We start from the raw sequence: 13181 nt of genomic DNA, 5'->3' as shown, positions 1-13181 counted from the left end.
ATTTGATTGCAGAAACAAATGGACACTGGCTATAGCGAGCAACAAAAAGCTGGAAATTACGGGCATGAAAAGGTAAGCCAAATTGAAAGTATACTTATCAGGAGACTGTTGTTTGTGTATAATACGTTTTAAAACTATTTTATAAAATTAAAAATATTTACATACAATATTTTAACATGAAAAGGATCTTCTTTTATTAGATGAGAGCCACATACATTCTTTGGACTCCCAAACATGGTCAGGGCCAGGACAAAACTAAATTTAATTTAGCTTAATATAGTTTATAATTGCATACACATTCTCTCTGTCTCTTTTTCATTATTTTCTCTCTGGGGATATGCCCAAAGTGAAAAATAAATCTTATGTGGATTTTCCTTCATTTACTGGATCTTGTGCCCCACCAAGGATGGAGATACATAGCTGGGTATCATCAGAATATGGATGAAAGCTCATCCTCAAACTGATAAGACATATTTCTCATCGTTGTATACAGGTTATCCTCAGTTAATGATCCCTTGTTCAGTGACTGAACTAAGAATGATGCTAAATGAGTGGTACTTAAAATCAATCCTTGAAGTTTGAGCTGTCCAGCACCCCATGATCATGTGATTATGGTTCAGGCACTTGGCAATTAATTTGCACTTATTACAGTTGCAGCATCCCATGGTCATGTCATTGCAATTTGCAACCTTCCCTGCTGGCTTTCCACGAGTAAGTCAATGGGGAAGCCAGAGGGAAGGTTTCAAGGTGTCCCAGTAAGTTGCTCCTGCTCCTGCTCCTACCACTTTCCTGCACACCATCCTTCCCTCCCCATCTGACTGCACTTGTGCCTGACTGCAGCAGCCACTTGCATGTCTTCCCACCTTTGGTGCACATGCAACACACTCGTACCACAGCAGTCACCTGCCTGCCAGCTTGCAAGCTTTCTGGGACTTGCACCTTTCTGCCATTGATTTTGCTCCAGGTTTTTGCCGTTTCAATTCCTGGAGGTCCCAAACATGAGTTGCAGGTAATAACTTCCACCATCTTCCTCCAGCAACAGGAAGCAGAAGATCTGTAACAAAAACAATTACCTTCTTCAAATTTTTGTTCCCCAACCTGGGGTTAAAGGCAACATTGGCACAACTGTTGGGTTTAGGCACCTATTCTTCTGGGCCCTAAGCTTCTATGCACATGTTTGTGCCAATTTAAATGTGTATGTCATGAGAGTTACAGGTCTTTTGTTTCATTACCTTCATTGCGTCTCTCATCCTCCAGCAACTGGGGATGGATTCTGGAGATTTTCCAGTTAGACAAAAAACTCAAGAAGCTGGAACGGCAGAATTAATCCAAAGACAGCAAGTACAGATTGATGAAATTGGGCTTACCAGTACTCTCCAGCACATCGTGGGACAGTTGGATGTTCTCACTCAGGTAGAGAAGACTTTTGCATTTTGATGAAGTGTTGTAATATTATAAATAGTTTTATAACAATGGAATCATGCTGTTATGGAAGAATCAGTTTGAGGAATATGATGAAGAAACTTCTGGGTAAGTTTTGAAAATTAAGTCGTAAACAGAAATGCTTGTATACTTGCCTTGCGTTGTAATGGATTAGTCAGTGAAGGCAAATGATTCACAGCATTTTTCATTTCTTTGCCTGTAATGTTTCGAATTAGCTTGTGTGCATAATTTACAGGTAGCAACTTCCTGCCCTACATGCTAGTTGCCACTAGAGGAGACGGGTGGCACACATATCTAATAAATAAGTGTTTATAGCAAAATGCTTGACATTTTAACTTTCATTTGTATTTCATTCTTTCTCAAGGAGGCATATATGTCATTCTTTTATCCAGCCGCCCCCCCCCCCAAAATAGGCAAGATAGGTTTGGCTTAAAGATAGTGACTGATTCAATGGGTTGGATTTGAACTTGAGTCCTTCTTATTCAAACACCTTAGCCAACATGCCACAGAGGTTCCTGGCATTCAGTATTTTCCCTATACAGTATTTTCCCTATACAGACAGAGTGGGTGGTGGTAGTGATAGATTTATATACAGTGTGACCCTATTTGGAAAATTGTGAGGTGACTTTTCTTTAAAGTTGGACTGTATGATTGGAAAAGTTTAGTACATTTATATAAGAAGAAATGATCAGGTTTCCCATTTTTTGCTATTTTTTTTACTGGCATAGAGCTAGTTCAGATTGGAAATGTCTCTAAATGCTCAGGTCCCTTCTCAGAGTATGTCGTCGTATATTTACATGTGAAGAGAATAATTGATATATGCAGGTGGGATAGTTATTAATTCAATTAATTCAATTTGCCCCAGCCAGCTCTTTTTTGGAATATGTCTTCTGCTACATTCAAATGTAAAAATACATATATGCATGCACATATGAAAGTGTTCAAATGCAGATGGTAATTAGTAGAAATAACAGGGCTGGAATGGTGTGAAACTTTCCACATCTGGATTTCAGATAAAGAAAAAAGAATGGCTTCCCAATCTCAAGAATGATGGCAAAAGTCTCAGGGAAAAGGAGCACATTAGAAGAGTACAGTACAGAACATTTCATAAAAGAATTTTGCTTTGGGAATTCATTTAGATTGGCATGAGGCATATGGCCCTATAGGTAACTCTCAAACTATGACCATAATGGAGCCTGCCCATTATGTTTGCAAGTTGTGATGGTCGTTAAGCAAAATGATCATGAGATGATGATGGTGATGTTATCCATTCAGTTGTGTATGACTCTATCAGAGTTTCTTACAAAAATCAAATCCAGAAAGCACACACAGGCAGACTGATGCAGCAGGATTCATTAACTTCTCTATATACATAATAATACATGAAGATAAATGTACAATACCAGTATAGATTCTTCTTCAAGGTAGCAGTTTCAAGCAAAACACAAGGCAGGAGAGAATGGTTAGTTTCATTTCAGCGGAGCAGACAAGCCCAGGCTTGTTTCATTTCAAAGCTGAGCACAGAGCTTAATACAAAGAGCACCTCCTCTATATAGGGCAGTTAAGATTCTGCACAGACTCAGTTGCCCAAGCCATGCCCAGACTTCTAGCTTAAGTGTCTGTTTCTAAACAGCCTTCATTGGCTGAGCCTGTTACGATGTCTCCATTCAGTCTCCATTGGCGGATCTATTCCAGTCCATGAATATTCACACTCTGACAGACTCTTGGTGATTCTGTGGGCTAGGTCTCGCCCCATCGTTCCATCTTGCACAACTTCTTTGAGTTTTTCTATGCTCTGGCTGGTGTCAGCTTTGATGCTAGTATCCAACTACCGTGACCCTTGGCAGCCTGGTTTCCTTTTACCGCTAAAGACTTTTTCCAGTGAATTCCCCCGCATGACATGGCCAAAGTATATGAGATGCAGTGTCATGATTTTGCCTGCTAGTGACATGTCTGGTGTTATGCTGTCCAGTACTTGTTTATTAGTCACCTTTGCTGTCCAAGGAATATGCAGGAGCCTTCTCTAGCACCACAGCTCAAATGAGTTGATTTTCTTCCTGTCTTGCTTTTTTAAGGCCCAGCTTTCACAACCATAGATAGCTATGGGGGACACAATAGAGAGCGGACTAACCTGTATTTGGTTGCCAGACGAATGTCCTTGCTTTTTCATACTCAGCTCATGTTCATCATTGCTGTGTGACCCAGTGCAATCCGATATTTTATTTCTGGGCTGCATTCACAGCTTTGAGAATTCCCTGTTCTTCCCAGTGTGGTTATTAAGTGACCATGCTGGTCATTAAGTAAAGCGTAGGGTGCCTCAAGGATGGGGAAGGCCATGGGAGGGCTAGCACAGGCCCAGGCCTGCCTGTCCCAGGCTTTCCCCATCCCTGAAGCACCTTGTACTCTGATTCCTGCCCTTGAGGCTCCCTGCAAGACTTGGACCAGTTCCCACTCCACTGGGTCCCATGCCATACTACTCACCCCGTCACTAAATGTGCATTTATCTTTAGAAGAGTTCCCTTGTGTGAGGGAAGGAGGACAGGCCTCTATGTGCCTTGGCATCCCTTGGCTTCATAGCTGTGTCCTGAAAACGGGTGCTATTTTCAGAGTGGCTGCAATGAATGGTGCCTGCTTTTGGCCCAGAGTCACATGGCCTAGGGATGGAGAAACTTTTAGTTCAGCCAGGACAGTGACCTTAAGAATGGCTATCTGCCTGCTCCGGATGTGGTTGGGTATATAATCCAGGAGAGTTTTGAGTATTACTGGACATATGTAGAATAGAATAGAATAGAATTTTTTTATTGGCCAAGTGTGATTGGACACACAAGGAATTTGTCTTGGTGCATATGCTCTCAGTGTACATAAAAGAAAAGATACGTTCATCAAGGTACAACATTTACAACACAATTGATGATCAATATAGCAATATAAATCATAAGGATTGCCAGCAACAAGTTATAGTCATACAGTCATAAGTGGAAAGAGATTGGTGATGGGAACTATGAGAAGATTAATAGTAGTGCAGATTCAGTAAATAGTCTGACAGTGTTGAGGGAATTATTTGTTTAGCAGAGTGATGGCCTTCGGGAAAAAACTGTTCTTGTGTCTAGTTGTTCTGGTGTGCAGTGCTCTATAGCGTCGTTTTGAGGGTAGGAGTTGAAACAGTTTATGTCCAGGATGCGAGGGATCTGCAAATATTTTCACGGCCCTCTTCTTGATTCGTGCAGTATACAGGTCCTCAATGGAAGGCAAGTTGGTAGCAATTATTTTTTCTGCAGTTCTAATTATCCTCTGAAGTCTGTGTTTTTCTTGTTGGGTTGCAGAACCGAACCAGACAGTTATAGAGGTGCAAATGACAGACTCAATAATTCCTCTGTAGAATTGGATCAGCAGCTCCTTGGGCAGTTTGAGCTTACTGAGTTGGCAGAAAGAACATTCTTTGTTGTCCTTTTTAATGATGTTTTGATGTTAGCTGTCCATTTGAGATCTTGCGATATGATAGAACCCAGAAATTTGAAGGTTTCTACTGTTGATACTGTGTTGTCAAGTATTGTGAGAGGTGGAAGTATGGAAGGGTTTCTCCTAAAGTCTACCACCATTTCTACGGTTTTGAGTGTGTTCAGTTCCAGATTGTTTTGGTTGCACCACAAGGCTAGTCGTTCGACCTCTTGTCTATATGCGGATTCGTCATTGTCTCGAATGAGACCAATCACTGTTGTGTCATCTGCGAACTTCAGTAGCTTAACAGATGGATCATTGGAAATGCAGAGAGAAGAGAAGTGGGGAGAGCACACAGCCTTGGGGGCCCCCAGTGCTAATTGTAGAGGTATTTGATGTGATCTTGCTTAGCTTCACCTGCTGCTTCCTGTTGGTTAGGAAGCTTGTGATCCACTTACAAGTCTGTTCCGGTACCTGTAGCTGGTTTAGCTTAGTTAGAAGAATGTCTGGAATGATGGTATTGAATGCTGAACTAAAGTCTACAAAAAGGACCCTTGCATAGGTCTTTGGAGACTCAAGATGTTGTAGGATGTAGTGCAGAGCCATATTAACAGCATCATCTGTTGATCTATTTGCTCGGTATGCAAATTGCAAGGGGTCTAACAGCGGATCCGTGATGGTTTTCAGGTAGGAAAGCACTAGCCTTTCAAAGGTTTTCATGACTACAGATGTTAGAGCAACTGGTCTGTAGTCATTCAGTTCCTTGATGGTGGGCTTCTTCGGCACTGGGATGATGGTAGAGCGTTTGAAGCAAGAAGGAACATAGCACATCTCTAGTGATTTATTGAAAATATGGGTGAAGATGGGGGCCAATTGGTCAGCACAGACTTTTAAGCAAGAAGGAGTTATCTTGTCTGGGCCTGGAGCTTTTCCTGGCTTTTGTCTGTGAAATAGGTCCTGCACTTCCTTTTCTGTGATCACTAGGGGTTGTGAACCCAATGAAATGGGGTCAGTTGTAGGAGGCTTGGCTGTTGTTGGTGTGTCTGAGATGGGGGTTGTGGAGATAGGTGGCTGTAGTTTCCTTTCAAACCTAATGTAATGCCATCCCTGGAAAAAAAAAGTTGTAAAAATACTGAGGGTAACGGAGAAATGATATTCTGATCGTTTTATGTAGTCCTTTTATTCATGTACACAAAAATACTTTACGTTTGTTGTATGTAATGTTTATTATCTGCAATATTTAAAAATATAGTCTGTAGTAGTCCATGCTTAGTAGCTTTAAAATGTTTTTTGACTTGAAAAACCTTGCTTCATTACCGCATGATGGCCCCAATCTTTAAGATACTTTGGGTTGGGTAAGAGTTTTTTCTATATTGTTCCTCCATGGTGACAAATTCCGGAAGAAAAGTTTTGTTGCAGTGAACTTGAAGAAGTTTCAAGCAAGAACTATATTGTACTATTAGCACTTCTTTGATTAGTACCCTAGAATGAACAGCAGAGGGATCTAAATACATACCACATTACACTGAAGAAGCATCACTCTAACTTTCTAATCTGTCTGAGCTATATAGCCACAATCATTTTAAATATGTGGGTTTTTTTAATCAGTCATAAGGTTTAAAAGAGATTAAGGAAACTAACGGAACCATTACCAGATTGCTTAATCCTATTGTGTAGAACTCTGTATCATTCAGCAAACTTTGGTGCATGGTGTTTTCCTAAGCTGTACCTGGCCCATTTCCCTACTACAGTTAGTCCTCAATTTACAAATGTTCATTTAACAATGGTTTGAGGTTACGATGGACTCAGAAAAAATGACTTACGATCGTTCCTCGAATTTATAACCATTATATCCTTTCTCTGCTCACATTTAGGATGATTGCAGCATGTTGCAATCACATAATTGCTATTTATGACCTTCTCAGCCAGCTTCCAACAAGCAAAGTTAATTTGTTGTGGTGGACTTGAAGATTTGCTTAATAACTATGTGATTCACTTAACAACCGTGTGATTTGTTTAATAATTGTAGTAAGAATGGTCATAAAATTGGGTCTCCACGTGATGACATACTTACCAATTGCATTGCTTAGTTATCAAAATTCCAGTGCCAATTGTTGTAAATTGAGGATTACCTGTAGGGATTTATGGCGTTCTTATAGCATCAGCTACTCAACATGGAAGTAATAGAAAATTTATTCCCATTATTATTTTGGCTTCATGACAGTAAGCTATTTTAACAGGTGTTATAAATTGCTAAGAGAGTATAATTTGGTATCTAATGAAAAATGATAATTTAGGTTTCCTAGTAATATATATGAGCTTGGCTTTATTATGTGCTAGACTTCTGCAAAGTGAGCCAGTTTGATCTAGTGATTAAGGCAGCAGATTAGGGGTTGTGAACCCAATGAAATGGGGTCAGTTGTAGGAGGCTTGGCTGTTGTTGGTGTGTCTGAGATGGGGGTTGTGGAGATAGGTGGCTGTAGTTTCCTTTCAAACCTAATGTAATGCCATCCCTGGAAAAAAAAAGTTGTAAAAATACTGAGGGTAACGGAGAAATGATATTCTGATCGTTTTATGTAGTCCTTTTATTCATGTACACAAAAATACTTTACGTTTGTTGTATGTAATGTTTATTATCTGCAATATTTAAAAATATAGTCTGTAGTAGTCCATGCTTAGTAGCTTTAAAATGTTTTTTGACTTGAAAAACCTTGCTTCATTACCGCATGATGGCCCCAATCTTTAAGATACTTTGGGTTGGGTAAGAGTTTTTTCTATATTGTTCCTCCATGGTGACAAATTCCGGAAGAAAAGTTTTGTTGCAGTGAACTTGAAGAAGTTTCAAGCAAGAACTATATTGTACTATTAGCACTTCTTTGATTAGTACCCTAGAATGAACAGCAGAGGGATCTAAATACATACCACATTACACTGAAGAAGCATCACTCTAACTTTCTAATCTGTCTGAGCTATATAGCCACAATCATTTTAAATATGTGGGTTTTTTTAATCAGTCATAAGGTTTAAAAGAGATTAAGGAAACTAACGGAACCATTACCAGATTGCTTAATCCTATTGTGTAGAACTCTGTATCATTCAGCAAACTTTGGTGCATGGTGTTTTCCTAAGCTGTACCTGGCCCATTTCCCTACTACAGTTAGTCCTCAATTTACAAATGTTCATTTAACAATGGTTTGAGGTTACGATGGACTCAGAAAAAATGACTTACGATCGTTCCTCGAATTTATAACCATTATATCCTTTCTCTGCTCACATTTAGGATGATTGCAGCATGTTGCAATCACATAATTGCTATTTATGACCTTCTCAGCCAGCTTCCAACAAGCAAAGTTAATTTGTTGTGGTGGACTTGAAGATTTGCTTAATAACTATGTGATTCACTTAACAACCGTGTGATTTGTTTAATAATTGTAGTAAGAATGGTCATAAAATTGGGTCTCCACGTGATGACATACTTACCAATTGCATTGCTTAGTTATCAAAATTCCAGTGCCAATTGTTGTAAATTGAGGATTACCTGTAGGGATTTATGGCGTTCTTATAGCATCAGCTACTCAACATGGAAGTAATAGAAAACTTATTCCCGTTATTATTTTGGCTTCATGACAGTAAGATATTCTAGCAGGGATGTTGTAAATTGCTAAGAATATAATAATTTGATATCTAATGAAAAATGATAATTTAGCTTTCCTAGTAATATATATGAGCCTGGCTTTATTATGTGCTAGACTTCTGCAAAGTGAGCCAGTTTGATCTAGTGATTAAGGCAGCAGATTAGAAGTTGGGAAACCATGAGTTCTAATTCTGCTGTAGGCACAAAGCCAACTGGGTGACTTTGACCAGTCACTCTCTGAGTTCTGGGAAGCAGATATGGGCAAGCCACTTCTGAAAATCTTGCCAAGAAAATTGCAGGAACTTATCCAGGCAGTTGCCAGGAATAAAAAACTAACTTGAAGGCACACATACAGAGACAAAAAAGGACGCAAAAGTTAATTCCCCAATCTTCTCATAATTTTCTGTGGTCAACAAAACAAAACCTTGGCTATAGCTTCAAAATGGATTTATTTCTGATATTTCTTTGCAAGCAATAAGAAATTTTCTCATATCAAATACTTCCAAATTACTGCTCTACCACGGTGACCTTGAATGTATATTACTGCTGTCTTCGGTATCAGTCAGTTGCTATCACTCATACCTGTGGGGATGAGAGTAAAGTTTAATTTAAAATATTTTTACCAGTCCCTATTCTTCTCCTGCTTCAAGGAAGCTCTTGAATTGAAAGGGAAGTCACTACATTTCTGAAAGGGTCTCTTCCTATACTTAATGATCAGAGAGTTCTTTTAGATTGGGATCGGGTCCAATATTGTTTAATGTTTTGTAGAAAAGACCTATGCTGGAGAAGCGAAACAAATATATAAAAGAGAAAGCTTGTTCTTCCTGAGGCTGTAAGATCAATTAATAGGAGAAGCAAAATTGGAAAAAGGACAATTCTCCATCCTGTGGAATTAAGACTATATTTTTTTTTCATGTTAGCTTTTCCCAAAGCTTAATTATATACTTTTCTACTTTGGATAATAATTTCCCATTAAATTATAGGGAATGGCCAGCAAATTTGATATGTAATGTGGTGAAATGTTTTCTTCTGCAATATTGTGCTTTTGTCAGTGCATGGTTTTTGTGTGAGTTTATTGCTTTTTAATAGTTTATTCTATTGCACTCCTTTCTTAGAAAAATTGCCCATGATATCCTTAAATAAAATGGGCAGCATAGCCTAATATTACAGATGTTATTACTACATTACAGATGTATATATTATATTACAGATGTGTTATATTACAGATATCCTCAGATGGTAGTTTCAAATGAATCTGACTTGTTCTAAGTAGTTACATAGAATTGTTGTCTTATGCTAACCCTATAGCACATTTGGTCATTATCTTTCTCATTTTGCAGACTGTGTCCATTCTAGAACAAAGATTGACATTAACAGAAGACAAGCTGAAGGAGTGTCTTGAGAATCAACAAAAAATTGCTCATAGTAAAGCTACTTGATTCTCCCCCAAAGCTGATGAAGATATTTCGTGTGAAGGGTTTTAAAGTGAAATATATTTTATTAGAATAAACTGTATAGCTAATAAGGTTTGTAAATACATTTTGGTTAAGATTAAACTTTCCTTTCTTATTAAAAATGGCCAGATGTGTTGCTTGGCTTTGCTGTTCTGATGTCCAAGGTTTATTTAGCAAAAAACATTTCAAATCTAAACAAAAATGAAATGAAAGTAGAAATGGATATTCTTATTTTGAAACCAATCTTTTCGAACTTGAAGTAGACTTGTTGAAATACTGTGTGTGGGTGCATTCATGCATATGACACACTGTGGGAGTTTTTCATTAAAAAATAGAAGACGTCTCAATTACAAATGTGCTGCATAAAGTTCAAATTGTTTTTTTTTAAATAAAAACCATGATTGATGCTTTGGGGAGATTCTGCTTGAATCTCAAATGCCAGAAGAACATCTGAAATAATTATTTACACACAAAGATCTATGGTTTATACCTGCCTTTCTCTCTGTTTGCTTTTTCTCCAAAGAATTCTAGGTGTTTTATTTAGTGGAGTGTCCCATCCACCACTTCCTTTTATTCCCAATATAAGAAAATTGTGGGGTAGGTTGGGCTGAGAAATGAGATAATCTGTTTAAAATCCTCCACTGAGGTTCCGTGGCTGAAAGTGTTTCTGCACTTGGATCTTCCTCATCCTGTCCAACTTCTAAATGAGTACACCATGCTGATTCATATACTTCTGATATTATGTTTCTCTGTAAAAAAAGTACATTGCTGTTGTGTTTTAATGTTGATTTCAACATTATTTGTCTGGTTATCAACCTCAGAACCTTTAGTATATTTTCTCTCTTTATCTATTTCAGATCTTGTTCCTAGTCATAGACTCATTTGCCATAACTGCCTATCCCATACTTCTATTATTTACAAATGGTACTGTAATTACTTTCCCCCAAACATTCATTAATTTGGTGTTTTTAAATATAAGAATATAGAAACTGAAACAAGAAAAAGAAGATACAGAAAAAGGAAGTTAGAGAAACAGAAAAGAAAAAAATAAGAATGTAGTAAAAATGTATGAAGAAATGACTTCCTGCCTTTATCACAAGTATAAACACTTGGGCCGTGGTGGCTCAAGGCTATAAGAAGCCTGTTATTAAAACCAGCTGCCTGCAATTACTGCAGGTTCAAGCCCCACCAGGTCCAAGGTTGACTCAGCCTTCCATCCTTTATAAGGTAGGTAAAATGAGGACCCAGATTGTTGGGGGGGCAATAAGTTGACTTTGTAAATATACAAATAGAATGAGACTATTGCCTTACACACTGTAAGCCGCCCTGAGTCTTCGGAGAAGGGCGGGATATAAATGTAAACAAACAAAACAAACAAACAAACAAAACACACCTTTTAAAATACAAAAAAGTGATATTCTTCCCATATCCATCTCTCATCTGGAAACAAACTTATAAAACATCATTTCAATGCTGATGTCAGCAAAAATCCATTAAGGGTTACCAGAGATACTATATCTCAAATATCTATTTGAGCCTTGATCAAATAAATCAACTTTATATTCCTTCCTTTTATTTCTAACAATCTTGATCTTTACTCCTTTCAGATAAAGTCCTAAAACTCTCCCCCCCCTTTTTTTTTGTCCCTTCACACAAAATTTTTGAAAGCTTTAAGAAGCTTCTTTTGTAGATCTAATATAAAAACATTATCCAGGTCACTCTCTTGATTCGTTATTTCTATATGGCTTTGAATTATTAAGACATCAGCTGGTTCTTTTCTATGTCCAATATTACATTTTTTCCATGTCATTCTTGTAGTCTGTCATTTTAAAATCCACTTTCAGTTGCAGATAAGTACACATAAAGTGATATTTCTATACTAGATATATATTAACTTTTGTGGCCCTTCTGCTTATGGGGCTATTTTCATGTGGTTCTGGATATCCATACAGATGTTCACTGAAAGGCCTGATCCAAATCATCTGTTGCTGTACCTTGGATGTTTTAAATGGCTAGGCAATATTTCAAACTTGCATTGAGAATAAGCCACAGGCACTGAAAAGTCCCAAGCAATTTATACCCAAATGAGAAGCCTAATCACTATAGCTGTAACCTAAGGAATTGAAGCGCTTGCCAAGATGTTGCTCAAATTATCGAGGTTTCCTTTGATCTTTTGGTTGCCCATTAAGTAACAAAGTTGTAGATGAATTAGCAATAAACCTGCTAGTAAGAGTGCATATAAAGCTGGTGATCTACTATCATTACTTTGACAATCTTGATAGTGCTTTTTTTCCTAGGTTTCCCCTTTAAGAGAAGTTCGCTTTAATTTTTTTATCAGTCTGATCACTATATCTTTATTGCATTATGGTCACAATTCTAATTAGTACTCACAGAGTTTGTTTACACATCTTGCCAAACTCTGGTTTAATTATAGTTTGTTGAATCAGCCATCAGGTTCAAACAGCAGACTAAACTCAGGGTCAAATTGCATTTTGACTTAGTGTGATGTGTGAACTCAAGTACATCAGTAGCTTTAAATAATATTCCTAATGGGGAGGATTACAAATATACTTATTCCTTGCATGTAACTTCATGAAACAGCTGCATTCCTCATCTTGCAAACTGCTTTTTCAGGAAACAACTCAATAGTTGTCTGATGCAAATTCCTGTTTAAATACTCCAGTGATATATACAGCTTAGGAAATGAGTTGTGGCTGGGTCTGGAGCAGATTACAAAGAGTTAAGGGACTTTTTTTTGGCATCTCAGAGGCCAATGCTAAGCCAAGTTCTTAAAACAGCAGTTTAATTTGTTGCCATTAACTTTGCCAAACATATGACCTCACTGAAGTTTTTAGTAACAGCTCTTTTCATTTGGAATACTCCCTAGGGCCTGAAGCAAAGGAATATTTTTGGCTCTTGTGGGCATGGAACATGTTAAAACGTACTCAAATACAGTGAAAAAAAGCAGTGTTTAAGCAATGCCCACTTTCCTTCCTGTCTAGGAGTTTAAACTAAAGCAATGTTGTGGTCAATTTGTAATTATATAGTGCTGTATATTTCTTTCCATATGAAGGATGGAAAAAAGCTACATGTCAGCGATCCAGCATGAGAGATAGTTTCTCTACTCCCATTCTCACAGCGACAATGTAATCTGGTAGTAAAATAAAGCCCCATTTTGTATTTACTCCATTGTCTTCATTCTTTATTCTTTC

The 13181-nt window shown here is 37.8% G+C and overlaps 1 protein-coding gene across 2 annotated transcripts in view; it reads left to right on the top strand.

Annotated features, from left to right (window-relative positions):
- Positions 1 to 10091, top strand: part of POC1A (POC1 centriolar protein A) — a 30139-nt gene extending 20048 nt beyond the window's left edge. For both annotated transcript variants that reach the window (XM_058165967.1, XM_058165968.1), the window contains 3 exons: positions 13 to 72; positions 1258 to 1413; positions 9856 to 10091. In XM_058165967.1, the coding sequence (XP_058021950.1) occupies positions 13 to 72; positions 1258 to 1413; positions 9856 to 9954 (315 nt within the window). In that variant the 3' untranslated portion in view covers positions 9955 to 10091. The remainder of the gene's footprint in view (positions 1 to 12; positions 73 to 1257; positions 1414 to 9855) is intronic.
- The last annotated feature ends 3090 nt before the right edge of the window (positions 10092 to 13181 follow it).

This window comes from Ahaetulla prasina, chromosome 2 (genome assembly GCF_028640845.1).
Source record: "Ahaetulla prasina isolate Xishuangbanna chromosome 2, ASM2864084v1, whole genome shotgun sequence".
In the NCBI taxonomy this organism is placed as follows: domain Eukaryota; kingdom Metazoa; phylum Chordata; class Lepidosauria; order Squamata; family Colubridae; genus Ahaetulla; species Ahaetulla prasina.
The sequence above is the reverse complement of the archived record's forward strand: the minus strand, read 5'-3'. Positions and strand labels throughout refer to the sequence as shown.